Source organism: Notamacropus eugenii, chromosome 5, assembly GCF_028372415.1.
Source record: "Notamacropus eugenii isolate mMacEug1 chromosome 5, mMacEug1.pri_v2, whole genome shotgun sequence".
Lineage (NCBI taxonomy): Eukaryota > Metazoa > Chordata > Mammalia > Diprotodontia > Macropodidae > Notamacropus > Notamacropus eugenii.
The window spans coordinates 132,078,140-132,101,266 of record NC_092876.1 but is presented as its reverse complement, the minus strand read 5'-3'; the positions used below and the strand labels follow the sequence as shown (position 1 = coordinate 132,101,266).

The 23,127-nt window shown below is 37.3% G+C and overlaps 1 protein-coding gene across 2 annotated transcripts in view; it reads left to right on the top strand.

Annotated features, from left to right (window-relative positions):
• The window catches only part of ARHGEF17 (Rho guanine nucleotide exchange factor 17), a 144,070-nt gene that overhangs the window by 106,608 nt on the left and 14,335 nt on the right, over window positions 1-23,127 (top strand). Inside the window, exons 5-12 of one of the 2 annotated variants that reach the window (XM_072610931.1) lie at window positions 1,062-1,154; window positions 3,049-3,225; window positions 5,588-5,635; window positions 8,413-8,522; window positions 9,540-9,625; window positions 19,999-20,117; window positions 20,862-21,075; window positions 21,807-21,880. In XM_072610931.1, the coding sequence (XP_072467032.1) occupies window positions 1,062-1,154; window positions 3,049-3,225; window positions 5,588-5,635; window positions 8,413-8,522; window positions 9,540-9,625; window positions 19,999-20,117; window positions 20,862-21,075; window positions 21,807-21,880 (921 nt within the window). Of the gene's footprint in view, window positions 1-1,061; window positions 1,155-3,048; window positions 3,226-5,587; window positions 5,639-8,412; window positions 8,523-9,539; window positions 9,626-19,998; window positions 20,118-20,861; window positions 21,076-21,806; window positions 21,881-23,127 lie in introns of both variants that reach the window. The other variant, XM_072610930.1, reaches the window with a different exon arrangement.

Genomic DNA, 23,127 nt, shown 5'->3' with positions numbered 1-23,127 from the left:
TGCCTCCTAAACAATGAGGCTAATTATTTCATCAGGACTTCCTTTGCTTACCTTTGCTCTTCTTTGGTCAGTGGAACAACAGCGTCCATTAACCTGATGGATGAGTTTCTTGGAGAATTGGAACCCTAATAGACTTTGTGTCAATTGAAATGATTGTTTTCTGTGTTTGTGAACATGACAGAGGCCTTCAGTTCACTTCACTTCATTTTAATTCAGCAAGCTTTGATAAAGCCCCTACTCTGTGCTAGGGAATGTGAAGACAAAAAAAAAAAAAGAATCAGTCCCTGTTCTCAAGGAATTTACACTCTAAGATGAACACAGTTCATTATAAATAAAATGCATAGAAAAGGAAACTGCAAAGTAGTTCAGCCAAGTGAAAAGAAACTTCCCCCCCTCCACCCTTCTCCCTTCTTCTCTCCCTCTTCCCCCCTTCCTTCTTTCCCTTGTCCTGCTTCCTACTCTCCTCTCCTGCCTCTCTTCTCCTCCTTCTCCCCGTCCCTCCTTTTCTTCTCATTCCCTCTTCTCTCTCCCCCTTCCTCCTCTTCCTCTCTCTTTTTTCCTTCCCTCTCCCTCCTCTCTGTACGCACATACGCTGATTGATTAGCTTTGAAAAACAGCCCCTTACGGGATGAGAGAAGGCTGCCAAAACAGGGAACATGGAGATGAGTCTCCCTTTTTCTCCTGCTTCTGTCTCTCTGTCTCTCTCTGTTTCTGTATCTCTGTCCCTGTCGCTGTGTCTCTCACTCTTACGTGCTTTCACACAAGTGCTCTCTCTCTCTCTCTCTCTCTCTCTCTCTCTCTCTCTCTCTCTCTCTCTCTCTCTCTCTCCCTTTCTCTCCCTCCCTCCCCCCAATTCCTCCTCTCTCCCTCCACCTCTGGGTGTCTCTGTCTTTGTCCTTGTCTCTGTGTTTCTATCCCTCTGTCTATAGCTCTCTCTTTGGGGTCTCTGTTCTGCCTCTATCAGTGTTGAGCCTGGGATGGAGTGGGGGGATGCTCTGCTTGTTTGGGGTATGAAACTCTCAGGCCCCTCCACCCCACCCTCACACATACATATGTTGCAGCAAAGCATGCGAGAGAACAAGGAGAAACAGGCCCTGTCTGACCTCATGATCAAACCGGTGCAGAGGATCCCCCGTTATGAACTGCTCGTAAAGGTGAATTGGGAGCTTACTGGCTGGGGTGAGGTGGGCAGGAAGGAGGAAGAATGCCTGAGGAGAAATCCAGACTTGCCATAACGATCTAATAGGGTCCCTCAGTACGCTCTGCACCCACCAGAAAAGGGGGCAGAGTAGAGGACTATTCCTTAGTCCATTTAGTTCTCCAAATGCCCAACTCCCTGGTTTAGGGCCATGAAATGAATGCCTGGCCTGAACCTTAGAGAGAACTTAGAGACCAACTTGTTCATTTTACAGATGAAGAAACTGAGACCCAGAAAGGGAGAGGAGGTTGCCAAGGGTTACGTGGGTTGGTTGTTGATTTTTTATTTCCAAAGAGTTCCATGACATTGAGAAGGTGATGTCATGGCTTACAAGTGAATTGGATTTAAGTGAGGTAGGTTGTGCCAAGTCTCCAGCCTCACTTTCACCTCCACAGCCATCTGAGTCCAGTGGCACAATATACATCCGGACAACTGGAGCTGGCCCCAGATACAGTGGAAGACCTGGACCTTTTTAAGCTAAGGTCTTTCCCAGGTCTCAGTTTGTCTGAGGCAACATCCATTCAGTGATTTAAGGCTAGGTAAGAAATTAGGCAGAGAATGGTCTAATTTGCCTACTCAAAAGAATCAGTCTAGGAGGGGAGAAGCAGAAGCAGGATTCCTAGACTGTTCTGTTTGTTGGTCTACAGAGAACCCAAGCCTTTTGACTATAATCCTCTGTGCCTCCAGAAAATGCTTATTACTTCCATACCTCCTTCACTGGGATCTTCATGAGAAGCTGGTTTCCTTGGGGGAGTTTATAAGGAGTTATTTCTGAATTGTGTTCATAGGGTTATAGGCTATTGGAAAGAGTTTAGGAATTGAAGAGGAAATGTACTTCCTTCATTTTCTTGGAAAGTTGGGGGAATATGGGTGTGGAATGTTATAGATGCTACCAGACAAAATCACTATAACTATGGGTTTTGCTTAATTATTTTTCTATGTTACAAGGGAAGGAACACCATGGAGGCTGGGTATATCTGGAAATGACAATAATGGAAGAACTGTAGTCAGTAATAAGACTTTATTGAGAGAGAGAAAGAGAGAGAGAGAGAGAGAGAGAGAGAGAGAGAGAGAGAGAGAGAAGAAAATGAAAGCACATAGAAAAAATTCATTCATGGTCCCCCCTGGGTGGTTCCCACTTGCACTGCACTGTCTAGACCAGCCAAACCAGTATCTTTCCAACCAAATTATATCTTGGACCCTAGAAAGAACACCAAGCTTGGCATCAGAAGACTAGGTCCACACTTTTCCTTGTCTATAATGATTCACATATCTATAGCCCTTGAAGTTTTATAACTCTACAAGGTAGGTAATATAGATATTATTATCCCCATTTTCCAGAGAAGGAAACTGAGGCCCAAAAAGTGGAAATATTTTACCAGGGGCTACCTAGCCACTAAGTAGGTGGTAGAGTCAGGACTAAAACCCAGGGCTCTTTCCATCACCCTATACTATCTCTTATCTTAGTGAATACAAACTACCCAAGATACCATCTCCTCCAGTTCCAGCAGGTACTGAGAATGTGTATCTGTACCTATGAGACAACCATAGGATCATAAGATTTAGAGCTGGGAGGGACCTTAAAGACAGCCTAGTCCAATGCATCCATTTTATAGTTGAGGTGACTAAGGCCGAGAGGTCAAGTGACTTGCCCCAGGTCACATAGGTATAAATAGCAGAGGTAGAACAGTCATTGAGCCTGTGCTGAGTTGGGGAAAATCCTTTCTTGTATCTACACTTAGTTCCTCCTGTTGCCCTGGTAAACCTGAACATGGGAAGGAGGGGATCTTTGGAGGATGTATCTTCTCCCCCAAGCTGAAGCCATCTGTGTCTCCTGTTCCCCTATAAAGGACCTCCTGAAACACACACCCGAGGACCACCCAGACCGGCCATTCCTGATCGATGCCCATCGGAACATCAAGCAAGTGGCTGAGAAAATTAACAAGGGCATGAAGAATGCAGAAGAGGTGGAGAGGCATGCCCGAGTGCTGCTCGAGATCGAGGCCCACATCGAGGGCATGGAAGATGTATGAGGGAGCTGGAGGATGGGAGGAAATAGAGATGAAGGCAGGGCTTGACAAGGCCCACATGGAGGACAGGAAGGACAGGAAGAGCTCTAGGGTAGGGGGGGTGGACAAGACAGACCGGGCATGTCCAACCCTCATCACATTACCCAGGAGCATGGGGATTCACTGGTATGGACCCTGGTAGGGAAATGGGCCTATCCAGAAAGAAAAGAACAAGCCAGACGAAACCCCTCACCCCAGGGAGTTCTCTCAATCTTTTATGTATTCCACAACCATTTACTCAATATCTACCCCTGGGTTCAGTACTAGAGGAACCACAAATTAAATCAAATATAGTCCCTGCCCTCAGGACTCTTTCAAATCCACTAGAAGAGATAGAATATATCAATAGATTATAATATAACACATCATACATGTGGTATAATATAGTATGCCATAAGATTATAATATAAGCAAGATTAATTACTTAATTGATTACATGACTCAAGTTATACCATGGTACAGATCCATGACTTCTCATCTTGTGCAATTCTTGAGTGAATGAGTAAATGAATGAACAAATGAATGATAAAGTATTTATTAAGTGTTTACTGTGTATAAAGCATTGCACCCAGTCTTGGGGTTGGATCTTCATAAGTGAAAATAATGAATCCTGGGGTGCGTTTGTATATATTTGAATTTGCATTATTCAGAGTTACAATTATGTAAAATTGGCTCCATCCTAATAGAAATATATAGTACAAATGTAAGACCACAGATTAAACTATTCACACTAATCAGTACTTAGCTTAGCTATACAAATAGAAAAGACAGCCCTTGTTCTCCAGGAGTTTCCACTCTTAGCAGGGCAACAACATGCATAGGAGGTTTCAGCTCCAAGTTTTAGCTCCAAAGGGCTGTTGGTCCTTTCTATATGCAATTGTGTGTATTCTACACAGTACAACAGTATACATTGGCAAAACAGATGGTAATGCCTTGTAAATGCCATTTCCACTGATAAAACCATATCCATTTTTGATATAGCCCTTTCTGGCCAAGGACCTTGGTGAACAGAACTTTCTTTCCTGGTTCACCTGTACGGATGGCTGACGGTTCTCATCTCTACAAATGCTGCTCCCTTGGACTATTCTCTAAAAAATAACCACTAGAGAGGCTGCCCAAGGTGCCAGGCTCCAACATTGCATGGGTGACGGTATCCCTCACCCATGGCACATGGGCAACTCAGCTATTTCTGATCACATACTTTCTGGGTCTCCCTTCCAAGTAGCCAAGTGGTGCAGTGGATAGAGCTCTGAGCCTGGCGTCAGTAAGACCTGAGTTCACTTTGGCCTCAGGCATTTACTAACTATTTACTAGCTACTGGCCAAGTCACTTAACCCTGTTTGCCTTAGTTTCCTCATCTGTTAAAAAAATGAACTAGAGAAGTAAATGGCAAACCACTCCCGTATCTTTGCCAAGAAAACCCCAGAGTCAGACACAATTGAGGCAAAAACAACAACACAATTCCTTCATGCAAATTTACATTGGAAGCACTTGGCAGCCTTACTCGTGCCCACCACATTTTTACCCATTGACCTCTGCAGCCTATGATGCAACAACATCAAAAATCATCCAGGCTAGATGGCAGTAATATAATTCGATTCATGCCATCATCAGTTAGCTGCCACATATGTCTAGGCTCCAGCACATAGTAAATAGCACGTGATAAATCTTTGTGGATGAATTCACTACCGAGCCCCATGTTATGCCCAAAGGAGATACACAATTTAGCTAAGGCACAGTCCCTGCCCTCTTAGACCTTACAGTCTAGCAAAGGCAAAAACACGAACCCCGTAAACTAGAACCTTACAAGAATGCACCATTCCCTAGCAATCCACTCACCCAGCAGGGAGATCACAGAAGTTTTCCTGGAGGAAGAAGCATTTGACTCCAGCATTAAAGGCTGAGTGATAAAGGAGATGGAGGGCATTCTAGGCAATCTTCCAGCTTGTCCAGAGGGTACCAAGATAAGATAAGCCTGGAAAGACAAGGGCAGCATCAGGGTGTGGAGAGGCTCAAATCCCCATAAGCCTCTGGAAGCAGTAGGTAGCCCTGGACAGGTTTTGAGCAGAGGAGGGTAGGCAAACTTTTGCAGAAAGAAGCAGATGGCTCCCTGGAGAGTCGCACTGCTTCACAGTCCTGGGATATGAAGGGTGAGATTATGGGGCCATCCAGAAACCCTACGGGCAAGGAGCCCAGGGCTTCTGTCCTGTCCAAAAAGCAAAGGGATGGGGAGAAACTCCTACCTGCCTCCTTAAGATCACTCAAGGCTGGTTGACCCTAACACTGGATACCTCTGATCCCTGTCTCTTTCCACCTACAGCTCCAGGCTCCACTGCGGAGGTTCCTGAGGCAGGAGATGGTAGTAGAGGTGGTAAGATCTAGCTTAACTTCCCTCCCTCCCTCCCTCTTTCCTACTTTCCATGCATCCAATCCTGTCCCACCAAGGGGAATAGGATTAGTCTCTCTCTGTCTCTCTCTCTGTGTTTCTCTCTGCCTCTGCCTCTGTCTCTCTGTCTCTGTCTGTCTGTCTGTCTGTCTGTCTCTCTCTCTCTCTCTCTCTCACACACACACACACACACACACACACACACACGCACACATCCTGACCCCCAACTCCTCCTCACTGAAGCATAACCTTTCTATCTCCAGACATGCCATCAGTCCTGGACCCCACTGTCTCCCTCCACCTTTCCTGTTCTCCTTCCTGCCTGTCTTTGTACCTTGGATTCCACCATTAGAGTTGAATTCTTTTGAAGACTTTGGAGTATTTAAAGTCCTTATTAAAATATGGATATCCTTGGAAATGGGGACGCTGTCATCTATTGCTAATTCAATTCAACAGACTTTTTACTGTGTACCAGGTTTTCCTGGTTCTGCTCATTTCACTTTGCATCAGTTCATCTAAGTTTTTCCAGGTTTTCTGAAACCTGCCTGTTCATCATTTCTTATTGCACAATAGCATTCCATTACATTCATATACCACAACTTGTTCAGCCCTTCCCCAATTGATGGGCATCCCCTTAATTTCCAATATTTGGGAGAAAGGACTGCTATAAATATTTTTGCATATGTAGGTCCTTTCCCCTTTTTTATAATGTCTTTGGGTCAACAAACTTTTTAAAAAGCACCTTCTGCAGGTCAGTTCTTAAGTTCAATGCCTGGAAAGATATAAAGATGAAAGAATTAAGTAGCTGCCTGCCCTCTCAAGATCTTAGAGTATTTCAGCACATTAACAATCATTCATTAAATGGCAGCTGTGTGCCCAGGGACAGCTAGGTGGTACAGTGGATAGAGCACCAGTGCAGGAGTCAGGAGGACCTGAGTTCAAATCTCACCTCAGACACTTGACACTTACTAGCTGTGTGACCTTGGGCAAGTCACTTAATCCCAATTGCCTCATCCTGGGTCATCTCCAGTCATCCTGATGAATATCTGGTCACTGGATTCAGATAACTCTGGAGGAGAAGTGAGGCTGGTGACCTGCACAGCCCTCCCTCATTCAAAACAAAGTCAAGTGCAAGTCATGTCATTATTTCTCTGATGGCATGGTCTTCTTCGGCAACAAGCACACACACTATGTGCCCAACTCTGTGCTGGACACGATGAGGGAGATAAGAGGCAAAGATGCCTGGGATTTCAGGTAACATAACGTTTGACAAATGCCAAATACCTAACTTAAACTGTGTCTTTGCACAGTTCCTCTGAGCCTGAGTTTTTTCTCTCTGTAAAATGGGGGATTTAAGGTTTCTTCCAACTGTGACATTGTGACAGTGGGCTGTTAGATGGAAGGAGAGAAGAGAAGGCCAAAGAAGGGTTGAGTGGGGATGAGTATGGATGAAATAATTGTCCTCTCACTGAGAAGCAATGTGGCCTAGTGGATAGTTCAAATTCTGCCTCAGATACTTTTTAGCTGTGTGATCCTGGGCAAGTCACTTAACCTATGTTTACCTCAGTTTCCTCCTTTGTGAAATAGGGATAATAATAGTATCACCCAGCGTAGTTGTGAAGATCAAATGAGTTATTTGTAAAAACACTTTGTGAACTTCAAAGGAATTTGGAAATGGGAGTTGTTATTGTTAATAATTGCATTGATAAAGTGCTTTGATGTTTGCAAAATGCTCCACATTGCCTCGTTTGATTCTCCCAGTTATCCTAAGAGGTAAGGTAGGTGTTGTTAACTTTACCGATGAGGAAACTGAGTCAGATAGAAGTTAAATGTGCTGCCTAGGGTTACATACCGCATAAGTTTCTAAGGCTGGACTGGAACTCAGGTCTTCCTAACTCCAGGCCCAGCACTGTATCCATTGCACCACCTAGCTGCCCCCAGTTAAATTCTAATATCTGAAGGATTCTCATGGGAGCAGAGGGAGCAGACTTGTTCCTTGTGGCCCCAAAGGGAAGAAAATTAGGAGTTGTGTGGGGAAGCCAGATGGAGGCAGATTTGGGCTCAGCAGAAAGGAGGACCAGGTGGTTTTAAGGTCCCTTACCATTCTGAATCCTAGAACTTTCTAACAGGACTGTCCCACAAGGCAACAGGGAGGGAGGACACTCTCTGCCACAAAGTTATTCAGGTGGGGGCTGGATGAGGGCCAGCCAAGGAGGCAATAATAAAGGTGCCTAATCTGTGTTAGGGGAGAGGTACAACTAGATGCCCTCTGAGGTCCCTAAGAATCAATGATTCTAATAATACAGCCATCAAACCCAAACCCCTTTCCTATACATTATATACCCACAGACTTTCAAGGTAGAAAGGGCCTTAGAGATCATCCATCCCCATCTTTCCATTTTTACAGCTGAGGAATAGGGAGGGCAAGTGATGTCCAAGGTCATACAGCCAGTTAGTGGTGGAACCACCCAAAACCGGGACCCCTGACTCCCAGTCCAGTGTTCTTGCTCTACCTAATGCTGCTCCTTTGCCCCTCCCAGCCAGAAAAGGTCGGAAGGAGGCAGGGGTTATCACAGGGCAGGTGCTGAAACCTAGGAGGGGAAGGGGCGTGCCTGAAAGTCATAGCACAAGATGGTGGCAGGGCTGGGACTAGATTTCCAATCTCCTACCCTCTAAGCTGGGGCCCTTCCCAGTGCTCTGTCTCTCCTGCTTCCTCTCCCTTAGGACCCCAGCCTGAGCTCTCTCTCCCTCTTCTGCAGAAGGCAGTTGGTGGCAAGAAGGACAGATCCCTCTTCCTCTTCAGTGACCTCCTGGTCTGCACCACCCTGAAGCGGAAATCTGGCTCCCTTCGGAGAAGTTCAATGAGTCTGTGAGTGATGGGCTGATGGGGAAGTGCTGGGGCAGGGCTCCATCAGACTAGATCTGAGCCTTCAAACCAAGGACACCCTCTACCCCACCCTATCTATCCTGTTCTCTCTACTTTCTTCCCCTGTGATCTGGGATTCTAGGAGTTATTCATCCATTTCTTCAACAAATATTTACTGAATACATTAGGCCTACTTTCAAGAATACTATAATCCAAGGATTCTTAACTACTGAGGTGCAGGGACCAAGGGGTACAGAGATAGATTTCAGAGAGTGTGTGAATTTAAATGAAAAAAAATACATCTTTATTTTCCACTAACCTCTGACCAAAGTTTAGCATTTCTTTAAATTATTTTAAAACATAATTCTAAGAGGGATCCAAAGGTTCACCAGATAGATGCACAAAAAAAAAAAAAGGTTCAGAACCTCTGCTCAGAGGGAAAGACAAGCACTTTTGGCCTATAATATGGGAGAAAAGAGAGCGTTAAGCCAAGAGCTGTGAGCAAGGGGAAGAGGGAGCGACCACTTTCACTAGAGTGACTAGGGAATCCGGCTTCATGGAAGAGATGGCACTGAAAGCAGGGAGGATTTCAGCTATTAGATACCTGGCCGGGGGAGCCCATTCCAGCGTCCTGTTTCTGTGGTGAACTGGGTGCCCCCCCAGGGGATTCAGACTCTCTTCTATTTTCTGTTATTCTTATTCTTGGTCCCTTCACGGCTTCCCTGTCTCTCCTAGGGGAGTGATGGAGAGTGATTTGACCCAAGAGTCAGGACTTCAGGTTTCTAAGCCCCAGTTCTACCACAAACCCTCTGTGTGATTTAGGGAAAGTCACACTTTCTTCTGGGTCTCATTTTTCCAATCTGTAAAAGAAACCATTTCAAAAGTCCCTTCCAACTCTAACATGCTCTATATTCTAATGCCCTTTCCAGCTCTACCATTCTTTGAGTGTGATCTGAGCTGATGCTGGAGCTCTGTCCCTCTGGCCCCATCAGTTGCTCAGACCTTCCCCTCTCTCCGCAGATATACGGCTGCCAGCGTCATTGACATAGCCAGCAAGTACAAGCTACTGTGGAAACTGCCCCTGGAGGACGCAGACATCATCAAAGGTAGAGCTCAGTAAGAGTCCATGGGTACCATGGTCAGACGGGAAGCCCCACAGGCTTATGGGAAAGGGAGAGCTACTAAAAGTACCATGTAGAGTAACGCATTCAGCAAGTACTTGTACAGTGACTCCATTAGTGAGAAAAAGCTATATGTGGAGATTAGGATAGCTACTGGCATTTATCAACGGGATTGCCAAGTGACCCTTGTATCCAGAAAGCTAGAAGAACCTTTTATACACCGAGAATGTTTGTACTAGATACCTTCTGGCATCTCCTCCAGCTTTGAGATTCCAGGAGTCTATATTTCTATTTCTTCGATCTGAATTCTTTGTTCCTAAGAGTCTACGTTCTAGGTGGCAGAGTGGATAAAGTGCTGGGCATGGAGTCAGGAAGACCTGAGTTCAGATATAACTTCTTACTTACCAGCTATGTGACACTGGGCAAGTTACCTCACCTGTCTTTGCCTCAGTTTCCTCATCTGTAAAATGAGGATAATAATAGCACCTACATCCCAAGGTTGTTGTGAGGCTGTAATGAGATACTATGTGCAAACCTTAAAGCACTAATATAAATGTTATTATTAATTGTATATTTGTAAATTGTGTTTCTAAATTGTATATCTCTAAAATTATCCATTTTAAGATTCAAATTGGAAAGATCTAAAACTCTGAATTTTATACTTCTAAATAGGGGTGTGCTGGAGCCAACACCAGCTGGCTCCTGAGTGTCAGTTTGTAAATGTTCATTCAGGGACAGCCTTTACACCTTGGGAACTGACCAGTGCTACAAATCAGGGCATGATTTATACTTGTTACCTTCTAAGACAAATTATATTCCTCTGAGATTCTGCCTTCTAGGATTCTAAATTGAATATTTCTATAAGGATAAATTGTCTCTTCTGATGTTCTATATCGTAAGATTCAGCATTCTAAGATTTTAAATTAAATCCTAAGATTCTAAATCATATTTGTCTAAATTCTACATCCTAAGATTCAAATTTTGTTCATTATCTCCACTTAAAAAAGTAATGGAGAAAATGTTAATAGTGCAGATCAAACTTAAAAGTGCGTCTTGCACAATCTCCCCCTCCCCACCAGCCTATTGTTAGACATTTACCAGCACACCACTGCTTCTAAGATGCTAAGTTGTATATTTCTAAGATTGGCATTCCAAGATTCTAAATTGTTTCCATGTAAGATTCTGGAGTCTAAGATTCTAAATTGTATTACTGCCAAAAGAGTTCTAAGAGATCAACAAAATTAAAGTTGAATATTTATAAGATGTTTCATTCTAAGATTCTAAATTGTGTAATTCTAAGAGTCTGAGTTTCGTATTTCTAGATTTAATATTTTTTTAATTTTAATATTTCTAAGATTCTACATTCTATGATTCTAAGGTTTATATTTCAGTGTTCTTAATTATATATTAATTATATAATTCAAAGATTAGGATTCCAAACTGCAGGCTTCTATGATTTTGCATTCTAAGATTCTAATCTGAATAAGATTTTGCATTCCAATATTTTAAATTGAATATTTCTAAGACTCTAAACTGTGTATATTTCAAATTCTACATTCTATCATTCTAAATTTTATACTTCTAGAATTCCATATTTCTAAGATTCTACATTCTAAGATTCTAAATTACATATTTCTAATATTGTAGATTTTAATATTCTGTAAGTATTCTAAAATTAACATTTCCCAGATTTTGTCTTTTAAGATTCTAATTTGAATTCTGTGATTCTAGCTTCTAAGATTCTGAATTGAATACTTCTAAGATTCCATATTCTAATATTTCAATTTGTTTATTTATAATAATATTCATACTAATAATTTAAATTCTAAGATTCCAAATTATACATTTCCAATATTTTGCATTTTAAGATTCTAAATGGAATACTAAGATTCTGCATCCCAGGAATCTAAGTTTCTGTATTTTAAGAGTACAAATTATGTTTTTTTCACACCCTGCATGTAAGATTCTAAGTTGGTTTCTTCTAAGATTCGAAATGTTTTACTTCTAAGAGTCTTCATTCTAAGATACTAGATTGAATACTTTTCAGATTCTAAATTGTTGACTTCTAAGATTATGTATTCTAACATTTTAACTTAAATAATTCTAATGTTCTAAATTTAATCCTTCTAAGATTCTGCATTCTAAGTTTTTAAATTGAATACTTCTTGAATTCTACATACTAAGATTCAAAGTTTTATACTTTGAAGATTCTGCATTCTAAAATTCGTGATCATGTCCTTCTAAATTGTTAATATTCTAAATTGAATACTTCTAAGACTGCATTCTAAAATTCTAAATTACTTACTTCTAAGATTCTATGTTTGACAATTCTAAATTGAATCCTTTTAGGATTTTAAATTGAATACTTCAAAGTTTCTACATCATAAGACTAAATTATATAACTCTAAGATTCTTAATTGTATGCTTCTATATTTTTCCATTCTAAGAATCAAGGGTTGGCAAACTACTGGCAGCGTATTTTTGTACAGCCATCAAGATAAACTAACAATGGTGGTTTTTTTTTATCTTTGAACAAAGTTTTGTTACATTTTAAAATATGAAAAAAAATATTTTTAGCTTGCTGGCTGTACAACAACAAGCAGCAGGCCAGAGTTTAACCATCCCTGCTCTAAAATGTCTACTTCTAAGGTTTTAAATGACAAGATTTTAAATTTAAATTTAAATTTAGTACCTTAGTACATAGAATTTTAAAAGTAAAAAATTTAGAATCTTATAATGCAGACATTTTAGAAGCATCTTAGAAATCTACAATTGAGAATATTAGAAGTATTCAATTCAAAATCTTAGAATACAGAATCTTAGAACTATTAAATTTAGAATCTTAGAATTATAACTTGGAATCTTAGAATGCAGTAATTTAGAAGTATACAATTTAAAAATTCTATATTCTAAGATTATAAATCACATACTTGTTACCTTCTAAGATAAGTTATATTCCTCTGAGACTCTGTCTTCTAAGATTCTAAATTGAATACTTCTATGATGATAAATTGTCTATTCTAATAGTCTGTATTATAGGGTTCAGCATTCTAAGATTTTAAATTAAATCCTTCCAGTATCTAAATCTTATCTGTCTAAATTCTACATTGTAAGATTCAAAATATTCTACTTCAGAGAGTCTACATTTTAATATTCCAAGTTGAATACTTCTAAGATTATGTTATATACTTCTGATTCTAAATTCTAAGTTTCTAATATAGCTAAACTGCATTTTAAGATTCTAAAGTTTTTACTTCTGTGACTCTGCAGGCTAAGATACCAAATTGAATACTTCTATGATAACAAATTATATGGTTCTAAAATTCTACAGTCTATGACTCTAAATAATATAGTTTAAAGATTCTGCTTTCTAAGATTATAAATTGTATACTTCTAAATTACTGCATTCTAAGATTCCAAGTTATAATTCTAAGATTCTAAATTTAATAGTTCTAAGATTCTGTATTCTAAGATTTTGAATTGAATACTTCTAATATTCTCAATTGTAGATTTCTAAGATGCTTCTAAAATGTCTGCATTATAAGATTGTAAATTTTTTACTTTTAAGATTCTATGTACTGAGGTACTAAACTGAATCCTTCCAAGATTTATAATTAAATCTTTCTAAGAGTCTACATTCTACAAATTCTGTGTTCTAAACTGTTTACATCTAAAGATCTTCATTCTACAGGTCTAATCTGAATATATCTATGATTCTGCGTTCTATTATTCTAAAAAGTATAGTTATAAAATTTTATATTCTAAGATTTATAATTCAGTACTTCTAAGATTCTGACTTGAATACTTTTAAGAAGCTGCATTCCAAAATTCTAAATTGCTTAATTCTAAGATTTTACCCTCTAAGATTCTAAATTGGATACTTTAAAATTCTTCATTTTAGGAGTCTAAATTGAATGCTTCCAGCAGTCTTCATTCTAAGATTCAAAATTGAATACTTCTAAGTTTCTGCGTTGTACAAGTATATATTAAATACTTGTAAAATTCTTCATTGCAATATTATAAATTGAATACTTATTAGATTGTAAATTCTTCTAAACTAATACATTCTGATTCAAAATTGCACACATCTAAGATTCTGCATTTTAAGATTCTAAATTGTAGGCTTTGAAAATTCTGCATTCTAAGATTCTTGACTGAATACTTTTAGAACTATATTCTAAGGTTCCAAATTCTAAAATTCTAAGTTCAACACTTCTAAGATTTTTCATTTTACAAGTCTAAACTGAACACTTCTAGACTTATGCACTCTAACTTCAAAATTGAAGGTTCTAAATTATATGTTTCCAAAATTCTACATTCTAAATTTTTGAAATTGAGTACTTCTGAGAATCTACATTCTAAGCTTAAAAGTTGAATACTCCTAACTTTCTGCATTGTACAAATATAAACTGAATACTTCTGAAATTTTAAATCATATACTTCTCAGACCCTACATTCTATAATTCTAAGCTGTATACTTCCAAAAAAATATGCATTTAAGATTCTATATTACATATTTCTAAGATTCAAAAATATTTAATTCTAATATTCTTTCTTCTAAGATTTCTAAATTAAATACTTCTTAAAACTATAAATTGAATATGCTAAAATCCTACATCCTAGGATTCAAAATTGTATATATCTAAAAATCTGTGATCTGAAATTCTAAATTGAGTACTTCCTTGAATCTGAATTGTATAATTCTAAGATTCTATACTCTGTTAATCTAAACTGTATTGTTGTAGTCTCTGCTTTGTAAGATTACTAATTTAATAACTAAGAGTCTCAATTTAAAGTTTTTAAAATGTATGCTTCTAAAACTCTACATGTTAGATTTCTAAATTTTATATTTCTTCTATGATTCTTCATTATACAATTCTATTCTAAGATTCTAAATTGTTTATTGTAAGAATCTTTGTTCCAATATTCTAAATTATCCAAATTACTTTTTAGATTATAAACTGATGCTTATAAAATTCTGCATACTAATATTCAAATTGTGTATATATCTAAGATGCTTAATTGAATACCTAAATTTCAGCATTCTGACATTCTAAATTGTTTTCTCCTGTGATTCTACAATGTAAGATTCTAAACTGAATACTTAGATTCTGAATTATAAGATTCTAAGTTATATATTTCTAAGATTCTGCATTCTAAAGATCTAAATTAAATAAATCTGAAAATATGTATTCTAAAATTCTAGAGTACTTCTAAGATTCTGCATTCTGAGATTCTAAATTGAAATTCTTCTAAAAGTCTACATTCTCAAATGCAATTTTTTTCATTCTGTGCTTTTAAACTATTTACTTCTATGATTCTTCATTCCACAAATATAATTTGAATACTTCTAAGATTCTGAATTGTAACATTCTAAATTGTTTACTGCTAAGATTTCATATTGAATTTTTCTATGATTCTTGCATTCTAAGATGAAAATTTCTGCATTCTAAGATTTTAAACGTACTCCTTCTAAGACCCTGCTTTGTAAGATTCTAAATTGTATACTTTGCAGACCTTGCAAGATTCTAAGTTCTAAGATTCTAAGTTGTTTATTTCTAACAGGCTACAAGCTAACAATTCAAATTGTATACTCTAAGATACTACATGTTTCTTATGTTCTGACCTCCACCATTCTACATTCTAAGGGTCCTATTGAATATTTCTAAGATTCTAAATTATGTATATCTAAGAACACATTTTAGCATTTTGAATAATCTTTTTCTGAATCTTAATTGAATTATCTAAGATTCTAAATTGTTTACTTCTAAAATTCTGCAGTCTGGGATTCGAAAATGAATACCTTTATTAATCTAAATTGTACATATCTAAGATTCTATATTCTAGTATTCTGCATTTTATGATTCTTAACTGAATAATAATCCAAGAGCTTGCATTCTGTAATTCTAAATTGTTTAAGAATCTTCTGAAATTCTAAGTTGTTTAAGTCTAAATTTGATGTTTCTAAGCTATTGCTTTCTAGCGTTCTAAATGGAATACTTCTAACGTTATAAATTGAATTCTTCTAAGAATCCGCATTCCAAGATTCTAAAATGAATCCTTCCAAGACTCATAATGGAATCTTTGTAAGACTCTTCATTCTAAGATTCTAATTTTTTTTTGCTAGAATTGAATTGAATTACTTAGAATTGAATAATTCTAAGATTCTGCATTCTGATGTCCGAAATCAAATACTTCTAAGATTCTAAATTATATACTTCTAAGCATCTACATGCTAAGCTAATAAATTCTAACTCTAAGATTCTACATTTTAGGATATTAAATTTTACACTTAAGAGATTTAGCATTGTAAGGATATAAATTGAATACTTCTAAATTATATACTACTGAGATTACACATTTTAATATTATAAATTTTATACTTCTAAAATTCAGAATTCTAATGCTCTAAATTTTGTACTTCTAAAAAAATTTTTATTTTGATTCTAAATTGAATATTCAGATTCCACTTTCTAAGATTAAATATATTTTGCTTTAAAGACTCTCGCTTTTGAGATTTAATTTTATATTTCTGTGGTTTTGCATTCTGACAATCTTAATGAACATTCTAAGATTCTAAATTGTTGAGTTCTAAGATTCTGCAATCTAAGATTATAAATTGAATTCTAAGATTCATAATTGAAATTTTTTAAAGATTCTACATTCTGATATGCAAATGTCTTCATTCTGTGATTCTAAATTGCTTAGTTTTCAGATGTTTCTTCTATGATTCTAAATTTCATACTTCTAAGACCTTTCATTCTAATATTTTAAGTTGTATGCTTCATAGTTTCTATGTCTGGATTCTAATTTTCATATGTTAAGATTCTACGCTTAGAAAGTATTGATTTTGTACTTCAATGAGTCTGTATTCTGAGAATCTTAATGGTATACTTTTCAGATAATGCATTCTGTGATTCTTAATTGAAAATTTCTAAAATTCTGCATGTAGTGTTTCAAAATAACATATAGCTAAGGCTCTACATCCTAAGATTCTAGATCAAGTACTTATAAGATTTGTGTTCTATAATACTAAATTGAATAGTTAAAGATTCTACATCTCAAGATCCTAAATTGTGTATACTTCTATGGTTCTACATTCTGAGAAACCTAATTGTGTATTTTTAAGATTCTAAGTTGAAAACTTCTAAGATTCTAAATTTTATACATCAAAGATTTTATATTCTGAAATTTCAAATGGAATATCTATATTTTTCTACATTCTAAGAGTCTATATTTTTTACTTCTAATATTCTGTGACCTGAGATCTAAATGAGTACTGCTATGAATATATTGTATAGTTCTAAGGTTCTACATTCTAAGATTCTTAATTTAGTACTCCTAAAATTTTACAGTTTTTGATTCTAAATTGCACAAATTCATGATTCTGCTATTCTAAATTACATACTTTTAAGATTCTACCTTTCAGCGTTCTAAATTGAGTTTTACTGAGATTCTTTACTCTCAGATTTGGCAATCTTAAGATTTTAAATTAAATACATAGAAGAATCTTTATTCTAAGATTCTAAGTTGAATTCTTCTAAGATTCATAATTAAATCCTCAGATTCTATATTCTTAAATTCAGAATTTTGCATTCTCATATTCTAAATTGTTTACTTCTAAGATAATTTATTATTTGCTTCTAAAAATTCATTCTACATATGTAAATTGAATACTTTTAAGACTGTAAACTATATACTTCATAGACTCAAATTCGAAGTTGTATACTTCTTGGAATCCACATGCTAAAATTATAAATTGTGTATTCTAAGCTTTTATAGTCAAAGATTTTGCATTTTATATGTATGATTCTGCATTCTAAGAATCTTAGTTGTATGCTTCTAAGATTCTGCATCCTATAATTCTTACTTGAATATTTCAATATAATAATGAATTATATTGAATATATAATATAATATTGAATTATATTGAATATGTAATGTAATAATGAATTATATTGAATATATATAATATAATATTGAATTATATTGAATATGTATATTCAATATAATATTGAATGGATTCTGTATTCCATTATTTTAAAATATATCTAAGATTCTAAAAAACTTGCATACTTCTCAATCCTTATATTCTAATGTTCTAAATTAAATACTTCTCAGTATTTAATGCAAAGATTCTAAATTTCATACCCTAATTCTTAGTTGTAGACTTCTAAGAGTTTTCATCCTAAGACTCTAAATTTAATACTTGTAAGATTCTAAAATTCTAAATGTAATACTTCAGGTTCTAAATTGTATATTTTTTAGATCTTACTTGCTAAGATTCTAAATTGTACACTTCTTGTCTTCTTTCACACTATGACTAATGTGGAAATGTGTTTTACATGATCATACATATATAACCTATATCAATTTCTTACTGTCAAGATGTAGAGGAATGGAGAGAATTTGGAACTCAGATTTTTAAAAAATGAATGCTTAAAATTGTCTCTAGATGTAATTGGGGAAAAAATAAAAGATTATTTTAAAAGTACTATAATAAGAATGCATACTTCTAAGATTCTGAATTCCAAGGTTCTAAATTGTATACACCTATATGCTTGGATTCTAGATTTCATGTTTCAATCATTCTGCTCTCTAAAAATATTAATTGTATATTTCTAAGATTCTATTTTCTCATATTCTGCATATCCCGCATTCTAAGACTCTAATTTGTATAAGTCTGAGATTTCTCATTCTAGTAGTCTAAATTAAATTCTTTTAAGACTGTAAATTGTATTAGTCTGAGACCCCACCTTTAAATGTTTTAAATTTACCATTTCTAAGATTCTTTATTCTCAGATTCTGCATTCTTATGTTCTAAATTCTATTAGTATTTGAATAGTACTCTAAAGAATACTTTTAAGAATCTGTATTCTAAGATTCTAAATAGAATAATTCTAGTAGAGTCATAACTGAACCCTAAAATTTTACATTCTAAAATTCAAAATTCTGCTTTCTCATATTCTAAATCATTTACTTCTAAGACAATCCATTCTATACGTGTAAGCTGAATACTTCTAAGGCTCTGAATTGCATATTTCTTAGAACCTATGTTCGAAGAATCTTAAATACTTCTAAGATTCTGCATTCTATAATTCTTAATGTGTTGAACACATCTAAACTTCTGCATTATGACACAATTGTTTATTTCTAAGACTCTGCAATCTAAAATTCTAAGTTAAGTATATGTATGTTTCTAAATTTTATGCTTCTGACATTTTACATTTTAAGATTATAAATTTTATCATTCTTCATTCTAAGAATCCTAATTGTATGCTTCTAAATTTCAGTATTCTAAGATTACAAATCTAATACTTCTAAGGAAATTGTATACACTAAAATCTCACGTTTTAACCTTCTAAATTTTCTGTTTCTATGATTTTGCATTCTAAGAATCTTAATTTGATACTTCAGAGATTCTTAATTGAATACTTCTAAGATCATAACTTGAATACTTCTATGATCCTACATTCTAAAATTCAAAATTGTGTGCTTCTAAGATTCTTAATTTAAAATGCCTCGATTTCTGCCTTCTCAGATTTTGATTTCTTCCTTGTACAAGTCTATATTGAATAATCTAAGTTTCTGTATCCTAATGTTTTAAATTGAGTACTAACATTCTAAATTGAATGCTAACATTTTAAATTGAATGCTTCTAAGAGTCTAAATGCTAGAGTTCTAAATTGTAGACTCTGATCCTACATTTTAAGATTCTAACGTTTCTCTTTCTGTTTCTACATTATAAGACTCTTAACTTCGCACTTCTTAGATTCTGAATTCTATACATCTAAATTGAGATTGACTAAGACTGTAAACTGTATACTTCTCAGATTCTACATGCTAAGATTCTAAATTATATATTCCTAAGATTCTAGATTTCTATATTTATTAGTCTACAATTCTGCATTCTATAAATTTTAGTTATAAACTTCTAAAATTCTGCCTCCTAAGATTATAAATTGAATACTTCTATCAGTCAATATTGCATGGTCCTAAGATTCCTCCTCCTAAAGTATAAAGCGTATCCTTAGCAGACTATATTCTAACATTATAAATTGTGTCTTAAGATTCTACATTCTGAGATTCAAAATTGTATTCTAAGATTCTAAATTGTCTTAATATTCTGCATCCTAAGATTCTATATTGAATACGTTTATGACTATTCTAGGTTTGTTTTCTGTAGTTTTAAGGGTCTGTATTTCTAAAGAAGGCTTCCAGAACTGCTGAGCCAGGGTCACATGAATGGTCACAGCTGATCTAGCTTATTGTTCTCCCTTGGGCCTCTGCTCCACTGTTTTAACCTATCTATAACTAATCTTCCTGATATTTTTTGTCCCACTTTCTCCCTCCCCAAGGAGCATCCCATGCCACCAACAGAGAGAGTGTCCAGAAAGCCATTAGCCACTTGGATGAAGACCTTAACACCCTGGGCCAGATCAGCAAGCTGTCTGAGAGCCTCAGTTTTCCCCATCAGGTAAGACCCTCCCTGGGCACTCCTTAGAGTTCCTTGCCCTAACTTCTCCCCAGGTCAGAGTCCTGGGCAGCAAGTGGTAGGACACAAGGCCCCTCACATAGTGTTCCTGGTCTGAGAGTGGAGGTGCAGCCCCTTTGCCTTCAGGAAATCCCCAGAATCATTAGGATCCTGCCTCCAAAAAGCTTTAAGATTGAGATGCAGAAATGGCCCCTTAGAGAAGCTAGTGATCCGGGGTGGGGGATGTGACCTCTGCCTTAAGGATCCCTCAATCTCGGGGGAAAACATAACTCCTGTTTCCAGAGAGCCCCAAGTTTGGAGAGAGACCAGTTCTCTTGTCTTTGGAGAAGTTTGTGATCTGAGGGGGGAGGCATGGACTTTTCCCTAGGGGCAGCTCTTCCTTAAAGGGAATATAGGACAGACCCAGAGTGAGAGAGAATTAAGTGGTAAATCCTGGAGTTTAGAGAGGAGAGAGTATGGGCTGCAGTAGATAGGACTCCCCCACTTCCCATTATCATTATCACCCCCCATGAAAGCAAACTTGATTCCAAAGAATATGGTGAAGGGGGCAGGAAAAGGGAGGAGGAAATAGAGCAGGCCTTGCATGAAAGTGAGATGATATGAACTTACAGACTGCACTGAAGCTGGCATGGGCAAGGCCTGCACCATAGCAAAGGGCAGGGTTTGGTTGGGGCACCCAAGACCAGGAGACCTGAAGGGACAAATGAGGTCTCATCTGCTTTGCAGAGCCTGGATGATGTCATCAAGGAGCTCACCACTGCTGCCCACCGGGACCTGGCTGAGAAACAGGCACTGTGCTACACACTTTCATTTCCACCCAACAAGGTGGAGCTGTCAGCCACGCGGCCAGAGGGCACGGATACTTTCATCTTTGAATTCCCCCATCCAGATGCCAGAGTTGGTTTTGAGCAGGCCTTTGATGAAGCTAAGCGGAAACTTGGTAAGGGTCCTAGCTCAGCTCTAGTCAACCCCCAACCCAATCATAGGCACTTCCCTCTGCCATGATGTGGCAGAAAGAGACATGGGCCAAGAATAAGGAGAATTAATTGATATCCTGACTTCATCACTTCTTAACTGTGTGACCTTGGGCAAGTTCCTTCCCCTCTCTGGGCCTTAGTTTATAAACTGGTATAAGGAAGGGGTTGGACTAGATCAAGGCTTCTTCTACCTCCCACAAACTGTTCTTAGTACTTAGCCCTCCTGACCTTGTGGGATCTTAGATATTTAGGGTCTTAGAGATCTAGTCCAGGATTTCAGGGGGTCCATAAACCTGGGAACTTTTATTATATTGATAACTGACAACTGTATTTCTATATAATTGGTTTCCGTTGTACTTCTTTTATACACTTAGTTGCCTAAAAACATCATTCTGAAAAAGCGTCCAGAGGATTCACCAGACTGCCAAAGGGTTATAACACAGAAAGGGTGACCAACCCCAGCCTAGTCTATTAATAGCCTTCATCATCTTCAGTGAGAGAGACAGGAAACAAGTATTTACTAAGCACCTACTATGTGCCTGCAGGCACATAAAGTGCTAAGCACTTTACAAAAATCCTATCCTTTGATCGCTCCCCTATGCCATGCTGCTTTGCCCTGGATGACACTCATCTCCTTGCACCCCACCCTCTGTGCATTTTCTCATCTCTGTCCATCTCTGATTGTTCATTTCAGCCTCCAGCAAAAACTGTCTGGATCCAGAATTCTTGAAAGCCATTCCCATCATGAAAACTCGAAGTGGCATGCAGGTAAAGGCAGGCCTGGGAGCCCTGGGGGGCTCTTCCCTGAAGGATGCAGCATCCAAGAACTCAAATTCCCTACCTTTTCCCCCAACTTACCCTTAGGCAGGGGAGATCACTCATTTCTGGGGCTCTGAACTCTGTCTTCAGGGGTCAGAGGACCTTCCCTTCCACTGTCACCACCCCATGAGCTTCATCTTCCACCATCTCCTCTCCCTTCTATCCCATAATCAAGGCATCTCTCAGTTTAAGAGAGGAGAAGTTCAGGTTCAGGAATAAGTCAGTACACATTTATTAAGTGCCTACTATGTGCCAGGCTGGGGGCTAAGGGCTGGGGACACAAAAAGAAGCAAAAGAGAGACCCCATCCTTGAGGAATTCCACTCTAAGGAGGAAGACAACAAGGAAACAAACACAAACAAGCTACATACAGGAAAAATAAGAAATAACTAAAAGAGGGAATGCACTCGAGTTAAGAGGAGTCGGGAAAGGCTTCTTGTAGAAAAGGGAAGTTTAGTTGGGACTTGAAGGAAGCCATCTTGAAAGGCTCCCAAGTTTACTTATATAGAGTTCTCTAATTAAAGTTCATTCATTCATTCATTTCTAAAACATCTATTAAGTCCCTATTGTGGGTTTGGCACTGGAGATACCAAGATAAAAATGAAATAGCCCCTGCCCTCAAGAAAATTATATTCTAATGGGGAAAAATAATACGAACACCAAAAGGAAACAAAGTATTTACAATGTAAATGCAAACTAATTTGGTGGGAGACCAGAGCGCTAGCTGCTGGGGGAGGCAGGTTAGGCCTTCTGTAGAAAAGGATTTCTGTAGGCCTTCTGAGCTGAACCTAGAAGAGACCTAGGGATTCTCCCAGGTGTGGCTGAGTAGGAATGGAGAACTGTTCTTACAAACGCACAGAGATGAAAGATAGAATGGCAAGTAGGCCAGTGGCTAGAGCATAAGATGGGTCAAGAGGGGTAATATGAAATCTATCTGGAATATATAGGCTGGAGTCAGATTATAAATAACTTTAAATGCCAAGATGAGGACTTGGAATTTTATCCTGAAAACAAGAAGAAATCACTAGAGCTCCTTCAAGTCCCTTGAAACAGGCCCTCAACCCCACCATGACTTCTCGCCCCCAAGACCCCACCCTCAGGCATCCTCCCCTGTTCTGACTTCCCAAGTCAGTTCTATAAAATCAACACTTATTAAGCATTTGACTTGTGCAAAGCCCTGCATTCTTTCTAAAAAAT